This window comes from Peromyscus californicus, unplaced genomic scaffold (assembly GCF_007827085.1).
Source record: "Peromyscus californicus insignis strain IS unplaced genomic scaffold, ASM782708v3 Scaffold_8__1_contigs__length_139910024, whole genome shotgun sequence".
NCBI classification, from domain to species: domain Eukaryota; kingdom Metazoa; phylum Chordata; class Mammalia; order Rodentia; family Cricetidae; genus Peromyscus; species Peromyscus californicus.
In genome coordinates this window covers 9,078,948-9,102,386 of record NW_026294606.1, presented here as the reverse complement: position 1 = coordinate 9,102,386, position 23,439 = coordinate 9,078,948, and the positions used below count along the sequence as shown (strand labels likewise).

Here is a 23,439-nt window from a genome sequence, read left to right as displayed (position 1 = left end):
TACTAGCATTTTGTGGTTTTTTTTAAATGTTATAAATAATTGATTCCTCCGCCTCCAAAAAAAGGTGATTATTTGTATATATTAGTTTTTATAACATCTTATGTCAGACCCTGGTTTTAAATTCTTTTGGCCTAGCAACTTTGACATTGATTTTTTTTCCCTAGCGCTGGAGGTTATAGGGAAGCACTCTACCACCAAGCTACAGGCTCCCAACCCCACCCCTTTTTAATTGGAGATGGGGTTCCAGTTGTCCGGGCTTGCCTTTACTTTGTGATCTCCTGTCTTAGTCTCCCAAATAGATGGGATTAAAGGTATATACCAGCATACTTGGCTTGAAACTTACATTTCATGTATCAACTATGGCTTTATTATTATATGAGCTGCTTCAGTCTTGAGTTCTTCAAACCATGTAAAATGTCATAACTTGAAGGAAGTGGATTGTTCTGCGTTGACTTCCATGATGCTGTGTACTTCTCCAGGTGAACCGTCCTATTGGCAGGGTACAGATCTTCACTGCAGACTTGTCAGAAATTCCCCGTTGCAACTGCAAAGCTACCGATGAGAACCCCTGTGGGATAGACTCGGAGTGCATCAACCGGATGCTGCTCTATGAGTGCCATCCCACAGTGTGTCCTGCTGGAGGGCGCTGTCAGAACCAGTGCTTCAGCAAGCGCCAGTATCCAGAGGTCGAAATTTTTCGCACGTTACAGAGGGGCTGGGGTCTCCGGACAAAAACAGATATTAAGAAGGTAAAGAAAAACTTAAATTATAAGGTTTTTGTTGTCTTTGTTGTTGTTTTCTTGAAGTAAGTGGTACTTCTTGATGAACATGAAAATATTACATAGAGGACACAGAGTTAGGCATTATAATAAGCTCCAAAGTGTAGAGAGGCTTGAGAGTGGATGATCTTGTCATCAAAGTCCTTACACTGGTCGTGTTCACTATGTAGAATAAAATAGGGAGAAATACTTGGAGATGTTATGAGATTATTTATACTTTTGTGAAAATTCTAGAGCCATTAGTGAAGATGAGGGGAAAAAGATGGTTATAATATTTTAATAAAATATTTTAATTGGGAGAAACAGTTTGGGGTTATTAAGTGTGATAAGCAGTGTTGAGCTTTCACAGTGAAAATGCAGGGAATCTTCAACATGAAATGTGGAGGGCCTCTGCCACCTCCGTCTTCATTTAAGGCAAATCAATAGTTTATTAAGAGGGGTGTGTGTGGGGGGTGTGTATTATTATTTAATTTTATTTATTTATTTATTTTGCTTACTTATGTCTGTATGAGAGTGTCAGATCCCCTGGAACTGGAGTTACAGGCAGTTTTAAACTACCATGTGATTACTAGGAATTGAACCCAGGTCCTCTGGATGAACAGCCAATGCTTTTAACTGTTGAGCCATCTCTCCAGCCCCTTTAATTTTGAGAAAGGTAGATGAGAAGGAAGCCCAAGAATGTAGGTGTGTGCTTTTCAAAGAGGAGTTGCCAGGGTCTTCAAGCGTTTTTTTTTTGTTTTGTTTTTGTTTGTTTGTTTGTTTTTTGGTGGTTGGGTTTTTTTTGTTTGTTTGTTTTGATTCTTCAAGACAGGGTTTCTCTCTGTTGCCCTGGCTGTCCTGATATTAAACTCACAGAGATCCACCTGCCTCTGCCTCCTGAGTGCTGGGAATAAAGGGGTACACTACCACACCTGGATGTTCAAGTTTTTAACAGATAATATTATACATTCTGGATAGAAAAATAAGTCTTATTTGACAATTTAGTAAAATAAACCTTATTTTCATAATTTCTAAAGAATTTTGTTGGGGGCTGGATAGATGTCTCAGTGGTTAAGAGCACTGGCTGTTCTTCCAGAGAACCCAGGTTCAATTCCCTGCACCATATGGCAGCTCACAACTGTTTATAACTCTAGTTTCAGGGGGGTCCAGAATCTTCACACAGACATACATGCAGGCAAAACACCAATGCACATAAGATAAAAATAAAAAATTTTTTTTTAAAGAATTTTGTTGAGGTTTCTAGGAAGCACAATGAAGCCATTTACCAAATATTTATCTTTTTTGCCAGCCAGGGTAAGGATTAAAGTTTGGAATGGTATAGTTGTGTTATCCAGAGTAGGGTGGAAAATAGTATGAAATGTAGAAGGAAAGTAAGCAGGGCGAGCTCCAAGAAAGATGAAATAGTTGAAACTGGCTTCAGTCCCTCAGACTGGTAACAGAATGACTTTTTTTTTTTTTTTTTTTTTTTTTATTTTTTTTTTTTTTTTGGTTTTTCGAGACAGGGTTTCTCTGTGTAGCTTTGCGCCTTTCCTGGGACTCACTTGGTAGCCCAGGCTGGCCTCGAACTCACAGAGATCCGCCTGGCTCTGCCTCCCGAGTGCTGGGATTAAAGGCGTGCGCCACCACCGCCCGGCGACTTTTTTTTTTTTAATTGCTTCTCAGTTTCTAATTCTGGTGGTTCTTGAGTGGGCCTTGTACCCTGGGGCTTTTCTGCTGGTGGGAATGAGGAAGTGATTTTCTTCCTGAAGTGATTAAGGCACCATAGATAATAAAGTACACATAGTCTACTGTGGAGAATCATCCATATTATTTTTTAAATAAAAGTTGCACATGTAAACACCAGTGTACTTTACCATTAAGTTATGAACTGTTTCTTATTCTAGGGTGAATTTGTGAATGAATATGTGGGTGAGCTAATAGATGAAGAGGAATGCAGAGCTCGAATCCGTTATGCACAAGAACATGATATCACTAATTTCTATATGCTTACTCTAGATAAAGTAAGTATTTGTCCCAGACCCAAGTTCTAGACTCTGTCCATATACATGAGAATTTTCTTGATCTTGATTCTGGAGAGGGTTAAATTTCTCATTTTTAACAGTAAAGCTGTTTTTAGTACTCTTTTTGAATGGTCTAATATAATTTGGGGTTTTTTAATGCCATAAAAGTATATGAAAAGGCCACAAGAGTTAATAATCCTTTACCCTTTTATTTTACAAACTGGAGGACTAGTATATTGTGATGATCGTCAGTGGTCCTCACCCTTCCTAAAGCTACAACCCTTTACAGTTCCTTGTGTTCATTGCTACTTTATAACTATAATTTTGCTACTGTTATGAATCGTAATGTAGATATCTATATTTTCTGATGATCTTTTTGGGGTCGTGACCCACAGGTGTATGTAAATTGTAAAACTTAAGAAATCAAGTAAGTATCTGGTTTTTTTTTTGTTTGTTTGGTTTGGTTTTTCGAGACAGGGTTTCTCTGTGTAGCTTTGCGCCTTTCCTGGCACTCACTTAGTAGTCCAGGCTGGCCTCAAACTCACAGAGATCCGCTGGCGCTGCCTCCCGAGTGCTGGGATTAAAGGCGTGCACCACCACCGCCCGGCTGGTTTTTTTTTTTTTTTTTTTTTTTTTTTTAAATGTTTTATTTTAGGGTTATTGGAGTTATATTTTAGAAGAAATTTTCAAGTGTGCCTATTTCTTATATATCTATAGTTCTTTGTGCTTGAATATTAGATTCCAGTGAATTTTTTTCCTATACAATGATTTTGGAGTTCTCCCTTTGCTAGTATGAGAACTGAACTTAGAAACCTATGCACCCTAGTCAAACATTGTACAACTGAACTACATCTTCAGCCTATTTTACTTCTGTTTATTTATGTTATGACATTTTGTTTGTTATTTTATGCTTTGTTATTTCATGTTAGTTACTTTAGGTTAGATTGTTATAGTTGAATTTGGATCAGAAACTTAGTAGGTTACCTCAGCTGGCCTAGAAGTTGCTCTTGTTCTGCCTCTGCATTCTCAGTACCTGGGATTACATTGGTGCCCCGTCATGCTTAGACTAACAACTTTTCCTGGCATTTACCTTTGTAAATATTTTTTAAGTTGTACTCTTGTGTTTATGAGTCTTTACTGCAAGACATTCTCAATTATACTTTGGTGTAGGGTGTCTGATTAAGTACTTAAATTTCATTAAATGATTTTTAATGTACCCCTGGTCTATAAACTTTCTAATTTAGAAAACGGAATAAGCTGCTGCTTCTCTGAGGCAGTGGTTCTTAAACTTCAGTATAGATCAGAGTCCCCTAGGTGGGCTTGTCATAACAACACATTGTTAAACCCACATAGACTTTCCTCTTTAGTATATCTGAAGCATAACCTTCAAGTGGAGTTGGTGGTAGAACCACCACTCTGAGAAATCTTGATTTTTAAAAGGATCCACTTCATCTTATTATACAAAGTAGTTAGTTTTCTACATAGCAGAGGTTTCAGGAAATCTAACAGGTAGCTTTTCTTGAAATTCTAGGATCGAATTATTGATGCTGGTCCGAAAGGAAACTACGCTCGGTTCATGAACCACTGCTGCCAGCCTAACTGCGAAACACAGAAGTGGTCTGTGAATGGAGACACCCGAGTTGGTCTTTTTGCTTTGAGTGACATTAAAGCAGGTAAGGTCATTAAAGACCCTGGAGCTCAGGCCTGGGTTTCAAGTTCTTCATTTACATCTAAAAATCGGACAGTAAATCTTTACTTGGACAGTAAATCTCCCAATTGCCAAGGATATGTAGACATGTAAAGACGTTCTAGGTGATGCAGGGCATATGGTGGCACACACTTTCAGTCCCAGCACTCGAGCACTCGGGAGGCAGGGGCAGGTGGATCTCTGAGTTCGAGGACAGCCTAGTCTACAGAGTGAGTTCCAGTACCAGGGGCTACATAGTGATACTTACAGGTAGTACTTTAGCATGCTTTTCTATTTTGTATATTGTTTTCCAGGGTTTTTCTCTTTTTAATCTGATAACATGGAGATATAATTTATAATTTTAACCATCTTAGCTGTGCAGTTCCCAGGTATACCTATTTGTATCACTCTTAACTTCTGCCCCCGAAGACTTCCATCTTCCCACCTGAAGCTCTTCCTGCTTTCCTGTCTTCAGTAACCCTCCTGCTTAACAAATTCTGCCTCTGAATTTGACTGGGATTTTTCCCCCCTTTTCTTAGTGGAGGAGAGGGTTGGGGTCGTTTGTTTGGTTGGTTGGTTGGTTTTGGAGACAGGGTTTCTCTGTGTAGCCCTGGCTATCCTGAAACTCACTCTGTAGACCAGGCTGGCCTCAAACTCAACAGATCCGCCTGCCTCTGCCTCCCGAGTGCCCCAAGTGCTGGGATTAAAGGTGTGCGCCACCACCGCCCAGTTCCTGTTTGTTTGTTTGTTTATGTACTGGTGATTTGCCAGCAAACTGGAGTTACAGACAGAGCTGCCATTTGGGTGTGGGGAATGGAACCTGGGTCCTCTGGAAGAGCAGTCAGTGCTCTTCTTAACCATCTCTCCAGGGCCAGTTTGTTTTTTTTTGTTTTCTCATTGTGTACACCAGACTAGCCTTGAACTCTCCCTGCTTCTGTTGGAATTAAAAGCAAGGTCCACTATGCCTGGCTTGGCAGGAACTTTGTATAAAGAGAATCATATAATAGTCCTTTTGTGACCAGTTTCTTTTATTTATCATAGTGACTTTAAGGTTGAACATAAGTAGGTTTAAGGTTAAAAAAACAAACAAACAAACAATCTAGGCCTTTAACTTTTAATTTGAGACAGGGTCTCACTGTATATAGCCTTGGCTGGCCTATAAATCGCTATGTAGACCAGGCTCCCCTTGAACTCATAGCCTCTGCTTCTTGAAGTCCCCCAAAACTGGCCTGCCTTAGAGACTTGTAGCTTCTCCAGTCTCCTTTTTCACTTTGCCGTCCACATTTGCCACAATATCACCACGTACATCAAAGAGTCTTCTGCCACCCATCTCCATGTCTTCAGGGAGTGAGAGGCTCAAGTCATGGGGTTGGGAACCTGTATACTCACCAAACATCTTACCACTGAACTTCTCACCAACCCCCAGGATTATGTTATGAAACCACGGATTTCTAATATAACCCGAGAAGTGGTAGTTTGGACATACTATTATTACTCTGTTCTATCATGGTCATGTAGAATGTAGGAGTGAGATGATTTAACCCCAAGCACGTCTTGAGATACTCGTGAGTAATCTGATACGAGTGACTCATTTGATGGTGTATTTATATGGTGGATATTTTCCCTTGTGTGACAGTAACTGAGGATCAACTTACGGTATATGGAAAAGGGTATTTATTTGGACCTAATGTTTGAACAGTCTCTCTATGGGAGTTTTTTGTTGTTTGTTGAGACAGTTTCTCTGTAGTTTCGGTGCCTGCCCTGGATCTTGCTGTGTAGAGCAGGCTGGCCTTGAACTCACAGAGATCTCCCTGCCTCTGCCTCCAGAGCGCTGGGATTAAAGGCGTGCATCACCGCTGCCCAGCTGTATGGTGGTGTGTGTTTGTTTGTTTGTTTGTTTGTTTGAGACAGGATTTCTCTGTATAGTTTTGGTGCCTGTCCTGGATCTCGCTCTGTAGACCAGGCTGGCCTCGAACTCACAGAGATCCGCCTGCCTCTGCCTCCCAAGTGCTGAGATTAAAGGCATGCACCACCACCGCCCGGCGGTAGTTTTTAAATGTACAGAAAATACCTGATTTTTCAAAGTTAATTTTTCTAGGGCTGTGATAGCAGACTAGCTTAGACAGTTTTTTGTTGTATTTTTAAGATTTTTTTTTTTTAATTTACGTATATGTGTGTATGTGTCTCTAAGTGTGTGTGGTTGCCGATGGAGTCCAGAAGCGGGGGGGTGGGGTGTGGTGGGGGGGCACCAGAGTTAGAAGAGCTAGAGTTAGAGGTGGCTGTGATCTGCTAGATGTAGGTGCTGGGAACTGAACTCAGGACCTCTGAAAGAGCATTAACCACTCTTAACCACCATCTCTCCAGTCCTCTATTGTATTTTGGGTTGGTTTGTTAGTGTTGTGTTTTGGTTTTAAGACAATCTCACTGTGTAGTTCTGGTTGGCCTGAAACTTACTATGTAGACCAGCTACCCTTGAATTTGGAGTTCTGCCTCTGTCTTCCAGTGCTGGGATTAAAGATGTAGGCCACCATGCCCTGCTTTGTAGCTCATTTATGCTAGGCATTTGCTCCTGCACTGTGGCACACCACTGCCCCTCTCATATGAACTGTTAAAATGAGAATAGGGCCGGGCGGTGGTGGCGCACGCCTTTAATCCCAGCACTCGGGAGGCAGAGCCAGGTGGATCTCTGTGAGTTCGAGGCCAGCCTGGTCTCCAAAGCAAGTTCCAGGACAGGCGCAAAGCTACACAGAGATACCCTGTCTCGGGGGAAAAAAAAAAAAAATGAGAATAGGATAAGTAGCATCACCCACATCTGGACCAGTAATCCTACAGGCAGTGTGAGGTGGGGCCACAGCCTTGCTGGTAACCCTGGTTGGTCTTGGTTTTTGTGGCGTTTTGTTTGTTTGTTTGTTTGGGGTTTTTTTTCCAGCCTCTCAGTGATCTAACTACATATGATTCTTAATTCTGCAATATGAGTCTAAGTATAAGTCACTTGATTTTATATTTTGTTCAGCTAAAGAAATAATGATTTCTAGCATCTGTTGAAAACCCTCTTTCTTGGTGTCACTGTTGGAATGTATATATCAGGGCTGCCAAAATGGTTAAGTAGGTAAAGGCTTACTGGCCAACCCTGGTGACCTGAGTTGGATTTCCAGAACCACATAGTGTGAAAACCAAGTCACAAGTTGTCCACTGACCTCCACACATGTACCCCCATATACATACATACACATACAGACTCGCTCATATGCACACAGACAAAACAAATGTTCTAAAATTTTAAATAAAAAATAGAATATTGGGGCTGGAGAGTTGGCTCATTGGTTAAAAGCACTGACTGCTCTTCTAGAGGACCTGGGTTCAATTCCCAGCACCTACATGGCAGCTCACAACCATCTGTAATTTCAAGATCTGACACCCTTATACAGACATATATGCAAGCAAAACACAAATGCACATAAAATAAAAAAATGGAAAAAAATAGAATATCGGTCTGCAATTACTAATATTCCTGAAACTTGATGATTTTGAGTATGAATGATTAACCTTGCATGTTAGCTGTGAAGTTATAAAAAATACATGTATTCGTATTCATATAACATTCTCATATCTGTTAGGCCTACCTACTTTTGAGTTTGAGTGTTTAATATGTTTTATTTCCTTTCAGTTCTGATTCACTAAAGTCAGGTCTGATTCATTCTTTGCTTTATTGGGATTTGTTATTGTTTAAGACAGGGGCTAATTCAGCCTTTGAACATCTGGGATTATAGGTGTAAACTACCTTTCCCAGCTCAAAGAGTACATTTTTGTGCCTTAATTTACTACAATTTTGGTTTTGTTGTTGTTTGTTTGTTTTTTAGTTGTGGGGAGGCTTTGTTTGCTAGGGATAAACCCAGGGTTTCTCACATACTAGGCAAGCAAGCTATGCTCCTAGTCCTGTATACCAGTCTTTAAACTTTACATACTGCTGTGGATATTGTGTTGTATTCTCTGAATAGATGTATGATATTATTTCTCCATTTATAACATGGGATATTTGGCCTGCTGTGGTAGCACATATTTATAATCTCAGTACTCCAGAAGTGGACACAGGAAGACTACACTGTTGGTTTAAGATTTGCCTGGTCTACACGAGATACTGTCTCTCTATGAATGAATAAAGCTATTCCAAGTTCAGATCCCCTAACCAGGTTATGTCATAACTAGCATGTATCACCCATCTGTGATCTTACTCTCCTTATAGTATTACTTTGCAGTGAAATGCCTCTTCCCCTGAATGCTGCCAGATAAGGTATATATATTCACAGGTTCACAGGGACACACAACTGGCAGGGGCTCTTCCAGTTTGCATTCCCCATGCCTGGATACTGACAGTGAGTGAGTGAGTGAGTGAGTGAGTGAGTGAGTGAGTGAGTGAGTGAGTGAGTGAGTGTGTGTGTGTGTGTGTGTGTGTGTGTGTGTGTGTGTGTGTAGATCAGAAGACATCAGATGATGGTCCCTGCCTTTACCTTGCTTTGAGACAGGATTTCTTTGTTGGTTCTCTGTTGTTTGAGCTCATGGCAATTCTCCAGTCTCCACTCAGATATTCAGCTTTCATGTGGATGGATTCTTAGAATTCAAACTCAGGCTCTCATGCTTACATTGCAAGTGCTTTTAACCACTGAGCCGCCTCCTCAGACCTGTTTGTTAAGATGTAGTCCCACTCTATTGAGTGCTAGTGTGATACTCACTATACACTGACCTTCCTGCCTCTGTTTTGAGTGCTGGGATTACAGTGTGTACCAACATCCTACCATCAAGTTACATGTTTACTTTTATTAGTGAGTTAGTGTATTTTGAATCTAAATAGTTGAAAAACGATGGAAAAGTGAGAGAAATATTACTTTAAAGATAAAGCTTATTTTAAATATCACTTGCTGCTTAAATTTCTGTTATATACCAGGCGTGGTGACGCTCGCCTTTAATCCTGGCACTTGGTAGGTAGAGGCAGGCAGATCTCAGTTAGTTCAAGGCCACCTGATCTACAGAGCTAGTTCCAGGACAGCCAGGGCTGTTACACAGGGGATCCCTGTATGGGGGGGCGGGGGGGGGTGTTAAAATCTGTTACATTAGGTAATTAATAACACGTTTAAAATTTTGTTTTCTTAAAGTTATTCTCACCCAGATGTGGTAGTGCATGTCTTTAATGCTAGCACTCAGGAGGCAGAGGCAGGAGGATATCTGATTTCCGGGACAGCCAGGACTACAAAGAGAGCCCCTGTTTCAAACAAAAAATAAAAGTAAAATTATTCAATTAGAAGTTATTGTCATTTATAATTAAGTAATATAACCATATATGTTAATATTTTTGTGGTCTTTATGCAGGCACTGAACTTACCTTCAATTACAACCTAGAGTGTCTTGGGAATGGAAAAACTGTCTGCAAATGTGGAGCCCCGAACTGCAGTGGCTTCTTGGGTGTGAGGCCAAAGGTACCACTTTCTAAACTTTTATATTAGCAACAATGGTATGTCTTCCCTGTACCATTCTTAGAGATAGTGCTAGGGATGAGTCTTTATTGTAAGAAGCTAGTCTTTGGAATAATGGAATTGATTATCAGTAGTACCACTGACAGTTTACTGAGCAGTCCCGTGATCTAGTTGGTATTGCTGTAGTGTTTTGAGCAATTTTGACTTAATAGTACTTTTCTAGCAAAAAAAAAAAAAAAAAGCTACAAAATAAAAACTGTAGGTTTTTGTGGTCTCAGCTCACCTCATACCTTCTACTAAGCTACTTAGATTCCTTAGGTGTGTGGTAGTCTTTTTTCTTTCTAGAGGCATCAGTAGAGTTTATTATACTATAGTACCATAGATAGATATAGATTATTGGACTGATGATGTAGCTCTGTGGTAGGATGCTTTCCTGGCCCATGCTAAGCCATAGGTTCACCACCAAAAAATATATAGAGAGAAAAAACTTAATCTCACTATTATAACAAAGTATAATCATTATTGTATCTCCCTGTGTTTATGTACGTTTAACTGAGTTACAGTGCTGTAACTGTTAAGGAGATTTGTCTTTGATGTTATGTGTGTGCGTGTTTTGCCTGTGTAGATGTCTGTATCACATGCATGCAGTATCCTGAGAGACCACCAAGGGCATTGGAGCCCCTAGAACTGGAATTAGAAACAGTTGTGAATCTCCTTGTGGAATCAAACCCAAGTCCTCTGGAAGACTAGTCAGTGCAGCTCTCCAGTGCCTCCTACCCCTTTTTCTTTTTTAAAAGAGACTCTCACTGTCTTGTCCAGCATAGCCTTCAACTTGAGTCTGTCCTCCTGGCTCTGCCCCTTACGTGCTGGGATTACAAGTATGCAACCCCATCCCTGGCTGCTGTTTTTCGTTGAAGGGTTTTTTTTGTTTTGTTTTTTGTTTGTTCATTTGTTTTTCTCTTAGATTTATTTATTTTGTATGTGTACATACAAAACATACATAACAAAATGTGTGAGTGTTATAGGGTGGTTAGAAGACAACCTACAGGAATCATGTGAGCGCTGCCTTGAAGACCACGGCCTTTATCTATTGAGCCATCTCTCAGACCCCTAATGGCTTCTTTTTCTTTTTTGTTTTGGTTTGTTTGTTTGTTTGTTTGAGACATCTCAGTATGTAGGTCTGGCTGTCCTGGAACTCACTATGTAGAGTAGGCTAGCCTCAAACTCATAAAGATCCACCTGCATTTGCCTCCCAAATGGCATGCACTACCCTGCCTGGCTGCCAAGCCTAATGACCTGAATTCAGTCTCCAAAGACTTAAAGGTGGAAGGAAGTAGGGAACCGAGTCCTTCACGTTGTCCCCTGATCTTCACACACACACACACACACACACACACACACACACACACACACACACACACACACCATGGCACATTTGTGCCATACACAGACACATACACACACACAATAAGTGGATGGAGTCAAATTTTTTCTTAAAACAAGCTGGGCGGTAGTGGCACATGCCTTTAATACCAGCACTCAGGAGGCAGAGCCAGGTGGATCTCTGTGAGTTCGAGGCCAGCCTGGGCTACAGATTGAGATCCAGGACAGGAACCAAAACTACATGGAGAAACCTTGTCTCGAAACTCCCCCACCCCAAAATAAAATTTGCATACCTGAGTTGTTGACAGGTTGTTGACTGATCAATATCTGGCCTCCAGAATCAACCCATTGTCACGGAAGAAAAGTCAAGGAAATTCAAGAAGAAGCAACATGGGAAGCGCAGGAGCCAGGGTGAAGTCACAAAGGAAAGAGAGGATGAGTGTTTCAGCTGTGGGGATGCTGGTCAGCTCGTCTCCTGCAAGAAGCCAGGCTGCCCAAAAGTTTATCATGCCGACTGTCTCAATCTGACCAAGCGACCAGCAGGTTGGTGCCAAAGTCCATTCAGAGCACTCCTTGTTCTCTGTCAGAGTTTTCCGGATCTGATGCAACTTGCTTCAGTCTGAAAGAGAATGCTATTTGTGAGCACATGTCAACTGTTGAGGGATCTGAGATCTGGTCCGTGTTTTTATTTTGGCAATAAAGATTTGTGTTCTGTCCATATGTGCATGAGGAAAAGGCAAATGAAGATTGATGCGATTGCTTGTTGCAGATAGTTGAAAGAGTTGCATGGAAAGACAGACAGGTATTCTGACCCTAAGGCCATTAAGTCATGTTTCCTTTCCAGAGGAAGAGTAAGGCATAGTAGAGACTTTAGATGTGCAAGTCACTGAAAGCTGGGTCAACAACCTTTTACCCACAGTTTCTCTCAACCCTGCAGGAGTCTCCTACCCTGCAGTGTAGACTTTTTCTTGGTAGATGAAGTAGTTGTGTCAGTTTACACATAAGACAGCTGCTCAGGTAGATGAGGGAACCAGGAATTTGTCTTGGGAAAAGTTGATATCCTTTGGGCAGTGATGTGGGTCTTAGGATTTTAGCCATTTGGACAGGCTAACTATTGTAAAATACAAACAACAGATACATATGGAGCTATTTTAGAGGGATGTTAATAAATATACATCACTAATGCCTGTTTCCAAAATGTAGACAAAGTGGAGAACTTAAGGAGTCAGTGGAGTGTGTTTCTGAATTGATTTTCTTTCATTTTGTATAGTCCAGGGTCATGATAGAACAGAAGGTCAAGTAGAAGAAGGTCAAAGCCATTGTGTTGAAATGTCAGTACCAGGAAGTAGAAATGGGATTTTTTTAGAATCACTTTGTTTCATGGCACAGGATAGGACTGGCATGATCTTGCTTGAGTTCCATCAGTGAGTTCTAGCCTAGTTTATTTGGAAGTGGGAACACTCACATGCTTCATGGGGAAATAGATACAAGTTTAGGTTAGTTTTAGGTCTTCCCCTATTTCTGCATGGACAATCCAGATAAAACTTTGTGCTGGTTTCAAGACTTAAAATTCAGCAAAGGTGAGTAGTCGGCTTCCCTTATTATTTTTGCAACTGTGTATATTTATCCTATTTCTGTTGAAAACAAAATAAGCAAGAATGTTAAAAGGCTGGAATGTTCCTCTTTGAGTGGATGTTTAAAAGCCGTCTAGATCTGGGCACGGTGGTGTACCTAGAACTGTAAGTCAAGGCAACCCTGGGCCACATAGTGAGACCCTGCCTCACATAACACGAAACAAACTAAATAATAAAAGCTCCTTTAGGACAAACATGCAGAAGTAGTAATAATTTTTTCATCTAAGAGGAACTTTGGGGTTTATTTGGTTGGTTTCCTACTGTTACAGCCCTTGCTAGAAATAGTCTCTTGCTTGTGTTTAGTTGATACTTAGTTACTCAACCTTGATTCTTTGCTGTTATTTTATATATTGTTTTGTGCAGAAGAGGAAGCTGAAATTCTGGGGAAGGAGTAATGGCAGGTGAGTGGCACAAACTCTGAAGAATGTGGCAGTTTGAAGGAGGCTTTGCAGCCACTCCTGTGGACCAGTCTCAGAGCATGGCTCATCTCACATGCATCTATTTTCCCTAAGCCTTTGTTCACTCTTGTTTTCAGGGAAATGGGAGTGTCCTTGGCACCAGTGTGACGTATGTGGGAAGGAAGCAGCCTCCTTTTGTGAGATGTGCCCCAGCTCCTTTTGCAAGCAGCATCGAGAAGGGATGCTTTTCATTTCCAAGCTCGATGGGCGTCTGTCTTGTACTGAACATGACCCCTGTGGGCCCAACCCTCTGGAACCAGGGGAGATCCGTGAGTATGTGCCTCCCCCAGTGCCACTGCCTCCAAGTCCCAGCACTCAACTGACAGAGCAGTCATCAGGGATGGCTACTCAGGGGCCCAAGATGTCTGATCAGCCACCTGCTGATGCTACCCAGATGCTGCCAGTCTCCAAAAAAGCTCTGACAGGGACTTGTCAGAGGCCACTGCTACCTGAAAGACCTGAGAGAACTGAGTCTAGTTCCCACCTTTTAGATAGGGTCAGAGACCTTGCTGGGTCAGGGACCAAATCCAAGTCCTTGGTATCCAGCCAGAGGCCACAGGACAGGCCACCTGCTAAAGAAGGACCAAGACCTCAGCCATCTGACAAAGCCTCTCCAATGACCAAGTCAAGCTCCTCACCCTTAGTCAGGTCCCTGCCACTGGAAAGACCTCTGGGAATGATTGACCCAAGGCTGGATAAATCCATAGGTGCTGCCAGCCCAAAGTCCCAGTCAGTGGAGAAAACTCCAGCCCCCACTGGCCTGAGACTTTCACCACCAGACAGACTGCTGACCACCAGCAGTCCCAAACCCCAGATTTCTGACAGGCCACCAGACAAATCCCATGCCTCTTTGACCCAGAGACTTCCACCTCCTGAGAAAGTACTATCAGCTGTGGTCCAGTCTCTGGTAGCTAAAGAAAAGGCACTGAGGCCTGTGGACCAGAACACTCAGTCAAAGCACAGAGCTGCTTTAGTGATGGATCTCATAGACCTAACTCCTCGCCAGAAGGAGCGGGCTGGTTCTCCTCATGAAGTCACACCACAGGCAGATGAAAAGATGCCTGTGCTGGAGTCAAGTTCAAGGCCATCTAGCAAAGGTCTGGGGCATATGCCACGAGCTGTGGAAAAAGGCAGCATGTCAGATTCCCTTCAGCCCGCTGGAAAAGCAGCAGCTCCTTCAGAACACCCTTGGCAGGCTGTTAAATCATTCACCCAGGCCAGACTTCTTTCTCCACCTTCTGCCAAGGCTTTTTTATATGAATCAGCAACTCAAGCCTCAGGAAGAGCTTCTGTGGGAGCTGAGCAGACCCCAGGACCTCCCAGCCCAGCACCGGGCCTGGTTAAACAGGTGAAGCAGCTATCTAGAGGATTTACAACCAAGAGTGGGCAGTCCTTCAGGTCTCTTGGGAAGATCCCAGCTTCTCTCCCCAGTGAAGAGAAGAAGTTGGCAACCACAGAACAAAGTCCCTGGGGTCTGGGAAAAGCCTCACCAGGGGCAGGGCTTTGGCCCATAGTGGCTGGACAAACACTAGCCCAGGCTTGCTGGTCTGCTGGGGGAACACAGACATTGTCACAAACTTGCTGGTCCCTTGGAAGAGGGCAAGACCCCAAACCAGAGCAAAATACAATTCAAGCTCTTAACCAGGCTCCTTCTAGTCGCAAATGTGCAGAGTCAGAACAGAAATAATACAGTAAATATCACATAACCAGGCAAGCTGTCCCCAGGGTACCATTTGGGGCGGGAAATCTTCCTTTCTTTTTCCTTTTTGGAAAACAGACATATTCCCACACTTCCACTGTTCTTCTTTCCTTATATCCCAACACTCAGAACTCTCGTGACATTAGCCCATGGGGACTTTTGGTTGTGTGAACCGTGTATGGAAATTCGTCGGGCCCCAGTCAAGAGACAGACAGACTTGAGTCTCTTTGCCCTGACTTTTACATATGGTCAACTTAAAATAAAAAGTCCACTCTGGAATCAAGCATGGAATTCAATTCCACTGGTCAAGTTGGAAAGTATAGGGGCTCTCAAGGCTATTTCCCTGGCCCAGCCGAGCCCCATTGAGAACACCTGATAAACCTTTAGGCGGATCTGATGTTCATTCAAATCATTGGCAGTTTCTTAAGTATTGATGTGTGCTAGGTCAGGAGGCTAGTCATTTGTGTAAGACAGGATTAATAAGGCCTGATCCCAATGAGCCTAACTTGACTGCTTGGGTCCCCAGGCAGATTTCAAGGACCTCTGGCCAGGAAACAACAGAAAGTACTGCTAGGTCATGGGTTTCCAGGTTCGTTCTCGTGTGTGTGTGTGTGTGTGTGTGTGTGTGTGTGTGTGTGTGTGTGTGTGTGTGTGTCCCTGTCCCAGAATGTGTCTGTATTGAACATGTTTCCTGGTTGGAACATGTATACATATGTGTAGCTCTTCTCTATAAATGGAAAGGTGCTACATCAAGGCCAAGGTGAGCTATTGGCTGGGGCAGCTGCTGCAGTCTCTGTGTATTGCAGTCTGAAGATTTGTCCTTGGAGGAGCGTCTGGTTAGAGGGAGCTGGTCTCTGAGAATGTAGTGTCCCAGAAGTGGACAAGGACAGTTGGCAAGCTTACCTTTCTTTTCTACCAGTAATCTTTGTGTGAGAACCTACCCCATCCACATTTCCTCAGACACTCAGGTGCTTTCAGACTTCAGTCTCGGGCAGTGGACAGAGGGAATTTCTGGCAAGCTCCTAGCAAGACACACACCTTCAAGAAGAGTGTCAGATCCCAATCTCACGCCCTCCTACCTGAAGAGAGGGAACCCTCTCCACCTCCCTGTGAATTGCTGTGCTTTCTGTTACAGAGAGCATGTGCCTGGTAACTTTGCTCAGTGGCAAGCCAGAACCCTTCCCCAAGACTGGACAGACATGGTGTTTGGAGCAATGTCCAACCTAAGAGATGACTCCTCATAACTGCTGATTATCTGTTACTGCTGCCCTGAGCTGGGGCCCAAGGGCTGGGAATCTGTTGGTGCTACCCTGCCCTACCATTTCCCCAGCTCACAAACTCCCAACAGGAAGTGCTGTTTGGCTAGTTCTATCAAACCCACCTGCTCTTTGTCCTCAGACCATGTGTTTACCTGTCTGCTTTGCCAACAAATGGCATCTCCTGGCCAAACCATCTGGCCCTTGTGTCTCAGTTACGGCTTTTACATCCTCAGCAGGATTCTGTTGTGTACCAGTCTCCTCAGGTTCCTGTTGAGGTTAGCTCCCACCACTTCTCAAGAGGAAAGGACAGTGGTGGTTATAGAAGCATTTGTGCTTTATAGAAAAATCAAGAGAGTTTCCGCTTTTAGTTCCCCAAGTCTGTCTCTGGGGTGGAGACACTTGAACTCAGGCAGAGGATGAGGCTAGGACAGGGCTGTCCCGAGTTTGGGGCTGATCCCTGCACTTCACTAAGACATCAGAATCTCCTCGGAATTACACCTGCCTAGTTCTCCCCTTTCATCCTCTTTCCACATCATCAGAGTGAAAAAGCTCTTGTGTTCAAAAGGAAGAGAAAACATAAAGTATCTTATTTTCTTTTAAAAGAAATTTTAAACCATGAAGAAAATATTTTTAAAGAAATTCACCCAGGACATTAAAGTTCACTATATTACGTATTTATCATGTGTGAGAATATAAGTATATAATTGCAGCTAGTCGGCCCCTCCCTGATTTCTTAGGTTGTGTGAGTAGGTTTGCTTGGTGCCAGTCCTGTGCCCTTTGCTCTCCTGTCATCTGTAGTTGTGATCAGAAGATAACTGCACTGCACTGTCAGTCTCCTTTCACTGTTGTGTATTGATTACCGTAGCTCTGTTTCATGAAATAAACTGTGAACTGGGGGGTGGGGGGTGCAGGCTATGTAAAAATTTTAAGTGGAGAAGTTTGGTCTTGACATAGCTTCTCTAAAATAGGTTTCAGTAGGTAATTGGCTTTGACAGCTGTCCAGAAATGTCTCACAGGACAGGAAGGGAGGGTTGGGGGTCACAGCTGGCCACTTGTGTTTTGTTTTGATATTTCCATTCACCACCATTCTTTGGAGCCTTCCTTCCAGACCTGCTAGGAAAACATCCTCTGAGCTGTGTACTTGTGGGGTGGAGGATTTCGGGTGAGGAACAGTCTTTCTAATGACAGGCACGTTCTATCCAGGGCCACTGAAAGACTCTAGGTTGTTGAGTGGAAACTAGACGTTTGAGCAGAGACCCACAGATAACAGCATGAGAGCAGTGTTAAAAGTGGGCATTGGTTACTATATCCTTTAGTAACACAAGTGCTGGGGGGCAGGGTTGAGTGTGACAGTGGGAAGAGGGTGACTTTGCAGTTCTTAGGGACTTCTTTTGAATCTTATATAACCCTTTCTTTGAGGGTGTGAATTGGCAGCAGAGAAAATCTTATTAGAAACTTATGATCTGTGAACAAGGTGGTATTTTGGCATTGGCATTTGGCTGAGTGCTTGAAATTTGGATGGCCAGAGACTCTGCCTGTGAGACAGCACCCAGGAAGTACTTTCCAGGGACAAGCCAAAGGCAGAAATGCTCCTAGGTAGTGACTAAAACTTCTTGTTTAGTTAGGGAAAAAATAAGGGAATTGTTGAAATTTGCATCCTTCATTTGTTCTTCCTGTTGGAGCCAACCCACTTTAATAGAAGATAGCCATCATTTAGACCTCCTACCCCTCAAAAAAGTATTTTAGACGTCCGCTTCCCTAAAATTACTGAGTTTGAAATTATTTAAGTCACTGTGTCAATTTTTTTTTTTTTAAACCAATTCTGTATCTTTGGTATTCATACCCTCTACCCCACACACTACACTCTGGGCTTGAAGTGCAGTAGTGAGCCTTCGTGGCTCTGCACTGTCAGTTCACTGAAGCTGGACTTCCAGGTTGTATTCCAGTGTTCCAGAACTGACAGGAAGGATGTCTAGGTTGTCCATGTAAGGCAATCAGGAGAGCATTGAATTAGATGGGTCTTGCCCCTGGCTCCAAAAAATTAAGTTTTCTCAAACTTGTTATTATCATCCTCTTGGGGATGTTGTCATTGGATAAAAAGAGGCACAGTGTCCTCACCTCCTAGATCAGAGGACAGGAGCAGCAGCAGGAATTTCCTGTTGTTAAAATTGAGCTATTCATGTTAAATACCCCAAGTCAGTTAGACCTAGGTAGCTACTGAGGAGCTTTGATTGGCTGTGACCAGTTTGCTCTCAGCTGAGCTTCCTAGGTCACTGCAAAGTTCTATAGTGTAAATTGAAATACAAATAATTGCTTTGTACACAAAACAATGTAATGATGGTGCTAATCTCATGGTATAAATAAGCACTGCCAAGGGTTGAGGGAGTGGTGACGTGAGAAACCTGGGTTCCCCTCTGGGAAGGTAATTTATATAGGTTCCTTTCAGCTCTTTGAGAGAGAGGTGGCAGGCAGAGCATCATTGATGCCTGCCAACCCGACCCTGGAATGTTCAGTACAATCTGGAGGTGGAAGAGATGTTCCCATATCCAGATGATGGCCACTGAGTTTCTCAGGGCTAGAGGTCACCTTGTCCATAGCCTTTGTCCCACCCTGCCTAGGACAGGTTAAAAGAGAACTATGGGTATGGGGTGTCCATTACCTTCTGCTTCTCTACCTCTTCCCCTCGTGGCAGCATCTCAGTTGCTTGTGAATAAGGGCAATGTTTCTTAAGAAAGTTGGAAGAGCTTATTTTATTTAGACAACTACAACCTCAAAAGAGATGTTTCCTTACCAACATAAGCAACATATTAAACTCTTTTGTGGTCCTTCCCCTAGAGCAGCCTTCCTGTGACTTTAAGAACACCTAACTATAAGGGGCTCCAGTTGTAAGTAGCTTGTGGGAGCTTTTAGCACAGCTACACAGAGGCAGAGTAGGGACCAAGGGTCCTGGTGTTGTGGTCTCCAGGGTGTGGTGGTCCGCCTTGTGTATGTAGGTGAGTGTGGAGGTTGGGTGGGTACAGCACCTAGGAGCTCATGGAAAAGCAGCTTTTTAGGTCTTGGCGAAGAAAGCTGACCAGAAAGCTCTATTTTTTAAATGGGGAAAAGGGTTCAGCCAAGGTCCATCACTGTGTTCTCACCCCCCAACAGATTGTCAGCTGAAAGTGAACCTCCTAGTAAAAAAGAAGGGAACCCTGTCTAGGAGTCCCCATAAACATGTACTGTAATTCTTTGTATATAGAAAAAAAATTACTGTAAAGTAAAGTTTAACTTTACTCTTATGGCCCTTTGCCCTGTGTTTTTATTGTCTCTGGGGAGATGTAGCTTAAGACAGAGGACTGTGGTTTGGGATAAGAGCAGGAAGCCAACATGAGCCCTTCAAGCACGTGAAGACTTTGTGGCTGGTGTTAGTTTCAGTCTCCTCCTCAGAAATCCTCTCCCTGTCAAGGGTTTGTTTTTGTTCTGTTTTGTTTTTCAGCGTAGCCCTTGGCTGTCTTGGAACTCAATCTGCAGACAAGGCTGGCCTCAAACTCAGGCCTCTGCCTCCCAATTGCTGGGATTAAAGGCGTATGCCAACACCACACTCAAGGGTATTTTGAGGAATTATTTTAAAGAGAAATGAAACCAACGCGTTGGGGTTTGTTTTTGAGACAAAGTTTCACTATGCAGTCCAGGCTAACCTCAAACTAGTCTTCCTCCTGCCTCAGCTGCCCAGTTGCTTGGATGACAAGAATGTACTATTACACCTGGTGCCAAAATGCCTTCTGGGCAGGAATGGGACCAGGTTGGTCATTCTGAAATCTTCAAAGGCAAGTTCTTTGACTGAGGCCTAAATAGGAAAGCAGAGGGAAAGGGGCCCCTAGCTGGGGCCACACCCTCATAGTAACAACTGGAAAGGACTGAAATACACTTCCTTCTGTTTAAACAGGAAGTGTTAGACCTTTTTACATTTAACATCTAGGTTTTCAGTGTATTTCTGATCCTGAACAAATTAGCAGTTGTCTCAATTTTCTTTTTATTTACTTAGAGGTTTTTTGTTGTTTTTTGTGGGATGGGGGTACACTATGTAGCTGTGTTGGCCTAGAACTCAGAGGCCCACCTCCTGCCTTCTGAGTGCTGGGATTAAAGACAGGCCACCACTCTGTCTTCAAGTCCTTTTGGTTTGGTTTGGTTTTTTTAAATGGCGTGTGTGGGGGGGTTTTTTTGTTTGTTTTTCAAAACAAGGTTTCTCTATGTAGCGCTGGCCGTCCTGGGAATCAATTTGTAGACCAGGCTGGCCTCAAACTCAAAGATTCACCTGACTGCCTCGGCAGTGCTGGGATTAAAGGCGAGCATCACCACGTCCCAGTTTCAAGTCCTTTTTCTAAATTAGAAGCTAAATTGGATCCATAAGGCCTTTTTGACTTGCGGAACTATAGATTGCCTCTTGTTAAGTTCATTACAGGGTGTTCCTGGGAAGCTTAGGACTGAGTCACAGCCCTGAGCCACAGGTCTAGACATGCTGCCCGAAGTAGAGCTGGCCAAACCACTTGTCTTGAGGTTGGTAATGGCTGAGCCTTTCATCTGTGAATACAACTTAGGTGCTTTCCTTGCTCTTCTCATGAGCTTTGTACTCCTCCATCCCAGCCTCTAAACCTATCTTCATCCCCATAAAAGAAAAAGTAACTGCGGTATCATTCAGTGGTAAAGTTCTTGCTGGTATTAGAAGCCTTGGGGGTTTGCTCTACATGCACATATATGTGCAAGCGCACATGGACGTGGGGGCATGAGAGCCCATTGCTTCTCCAAGATTTCAGTGACTAGTTACTTGGTTTCCATATGGTAAGTCTTCTAGAAAGTTAGGCCAGGCAAGTGGCCCCAGGAACAACTAGGTGTTCTGACAGCCAGTGCACACCGCAGGGAAGGGGCTGTGAGTCACAGTGCATCAATTTTATTTACAGTTCAGAAGCTACTTAAATAATCTGTGGACAGAAGTTCTGTCCAGGACAGAAGCCTGGGATTAAAATCAGCCCTTATCCCTCTTCATGCCCACAGTCTGCCCAACACTGCCTCCGTTCCATGGGCCAGCACAGGCAGGTGCCAACTCTGCTGCCATGGGCACCTGGAGTAGCTCAGACACTTGACCACGCCAGCCCAGACAAGGATTGGGTCCAGCCCCTCTGGGGAATTCATTTAATTCTCCCAGGCCAGATGAATCGTGACTCAGTGATGACAACAGCTGTAGAAGTAAGGGTTTGCCTTCTGGCTCAGATCCACACCTTTGTCCTCTGTCAAAGAGAGAGGTGACTGCTTAGCACCACTATGCTGGGTGATCAGGTAAGTCACCAACAGGGCTAGAGACCATGAGCCTAGAGGAAATTTTAGAGGGTAGGGAAGTACACACCTGTCATCACCTGGAAAGCAGCCACACTGACGTAATCCTCTGCCACTTTCTGGAAGAGCTCGTCTGGCAAGCAAAGATCAGTGAGGTCCTGGAGCCAGAAGCCCCAGGACTCCCAGTGACCCAGCCCTCTGAACCTTTCTTCCTTCAGTGTCCTGCCTGCTCCTTTGACAGGCCCCAAGACAACACTCACCCACACTCTGGCCTGTCTTGCTGGATGTTTCAAAGAGCTGGGCTTTGATATCTGCAAAGAGAAGTGACTGAATCAGACTTAAATATAGCTAATAGTTCAGCTTCCAGGATCCCACAGGTTCAAGAAGGCCAGAAAGCAGCCAAGGCTGTCGGTCTTCTGTCCTTGTAATCCACTCGAGCGGGTATTACCCGCCCCCTGACACACACACACCCCCCATCCTCAAAGGCTTTAGAATAGCTACTATCTGCATAGTCTTGGACATCATGGAAGTCTACACGACGGCGCCGCCTGTCTTCCTCCAGCAGGTCACTCTTAGTGCCACACAGGTAGATTTGACAGCCCTACAGCAGAGGACAAGGCTGAGGTTATTTTCACAGAATGACCGCGTCCCTGTCACTGATCTGTGAGATCTGGCCACTTACCTCTTCTAAACTGCGTAGCTCCTTCACCCAGAACTTGGCTCTCTCAAAGCTGCTGCTGTCTGTGAGGTCTTGGTAGGGTCAGACAGGAGAGACAACCAAGGATCAGTGGATTGATTCCCTCTGATGCTAGCCTGTAACCCAACCCTTACTTGAACAGGACAGAATCCAACCCCTTACCATAACAGACAATGGCAGCTTTGGCACCCCGGTAATAGATTCTGCTCATGGCTTCGTAGCGCTCAGATCCTGCAGTGTCCTGTGGGGTGAAGGGAGTTAATGAGCTCCTTCATAAGACTACGAATTAAGCCCGCGTCTTCCAGACCCCCATTTTTTTAGGTAAGTGAATGGGTGTGGGGAAGGAAAAACGACCTCTATGAGGCTCCAGCAGGCTAGTTTTAAGAGGCAAGACATTAAATCTCGGGGATGGTTTTGCTCAAGACTATATCCCGCAGGGACCTACCCAAATACCCAGAGTCACCGTCCGGTCTCCAACGCACATCACCTTGGCCACGAAGGCAGCCCCGATGGTCTGCAACCAGGGAAGAGATAAGAGTCGAATGCAGGCCAGCCCCCTTCTTCCCATGCCTGGTCCGGAGGGGTACACTCACGTTCTGATAGGGGCCCACTAAGAAGCGGTCGTGCACGTATCGCTCCACTAGGCTCGTCTTGCCCACGTATTCCTTGCCGAGCATAACCACCTTGACGTCCACGCGCTGCCCGCTCATGCTCCCGGAGCCGCCTCACCCACGTCAGGGTCTGCGCGGCCCAGGCAGAGTCCAAGCCTCAGACACTAACCCCAAGGGCCTCGCACCTCGCAGGCCCCCGGCGCCTCGGCCCGGGGCGCTCCGTCCCTTGCAAAGCCGCGGCGTGGGGACGCGGACAGCGCCCTCCACCGCGCCGCCGGGCCCTACGCCGCTCACCCGCGCGACTGCTACTGCAAGTGCGGCTCCGCTGCGCCGGGGTTACCGACAGGAACCGGGGTCCCCGCAGCTAACTTCAACCCGCACCTCAGGGACTGGACGACAAGAGGCGGGACGTCCGGTCACGTGACGCGAGCGCCGGAAGCGGCCGATCCTCCGC

General features: G+C 44.2%; 2 protein-coding genes across 14 annotated transcripts in view; one reads left to right on the top strand and one right to left on the bottom strand.

Moving 5' to 3' along the window:
• The window catches only part of Nsd1 (nuclear receptor binding SET domain protein 1), a 112,191-nt gene extending 92,546 nt beyond the window's left edge, over window positions 1-19,645 (top strand). For 11 of the 12 annotated variants that reach the window (XM_052729467.1, XM_052729473.1, XM_052729465.1 and 8 more), the window contains 6 exons: window positions 480-749; window positions 2,663-2,779; window positions 4,311-4,452; window positions 9,831-9,937; window positions 11,656-11,860; window positions 13,487-19,645. In XM_052729467.1, the coding sequence (XP_052585427.1) occupies window positions 480-749; window positions 2,663-2,779; window positions 4,311-4,452; window positions 9,831-9,937; window positions 11,656-11,860; window positions 13,487-15,096 (2,451 nt within the window). In that variant the 3' untranslated portion in view covers window positions 15,097-19,645. Of the gene's footprint in view, window positions 1-479; window positions 750-2,662; window positions 2,780-4,310; window positions 4,453-9,830; window positions 9,938-11,655; window positions 11,861-13,314; window positions 13,353-13,486 lie in introns of all 12 variants that reach the window. The other variant, XM_052729474.1, reaches the window with a different exon arrangement.
• Window positions 19,646-21,278: 1,633 nt separating this feature from the next.
• Rab24 (RAB24, member RAS oncogene family) lies at window positions 21,279-23,368 on the bottom strand. Of its 2 annotated transcripts, none has more exons than XM_052729480.1 (8): window positions 22,968-23,368; window positions 22,862-22,888; window positions 22,537-22,615; window positions 22,360-22,427; window positions 22,179-22,278; window positions 21,938-21,988; window positions 21,748-21,810; window positions 21,279-21,631 (listed from the first exon to the last, which is right to left on the bottom strand). In XM_052729480.1, the coding sequence occupies exons 1-8, from the start codon at window positions 23,082-23,084 to the stop codon at window positions 21,567-21,569; spliced, it is 570 nt and encodes a 189-aa protein (XP_052585440.1). In that variant the 5' UTR covers window positions 23,085-23,368; the 3' UTR covers window positions 21,279-21,566. The 2 variants fall into 2 exon arrangements, with proteins under 2 accessions (XP_052585440.1, XP_052585439.1); XM_052729479.1 differs by having other exon boundaries at window positions 22,820-22,888; window positions 22,968-23,363.
• Window positions 23,369-23,439: the final 71 nt, after the last annotated feature.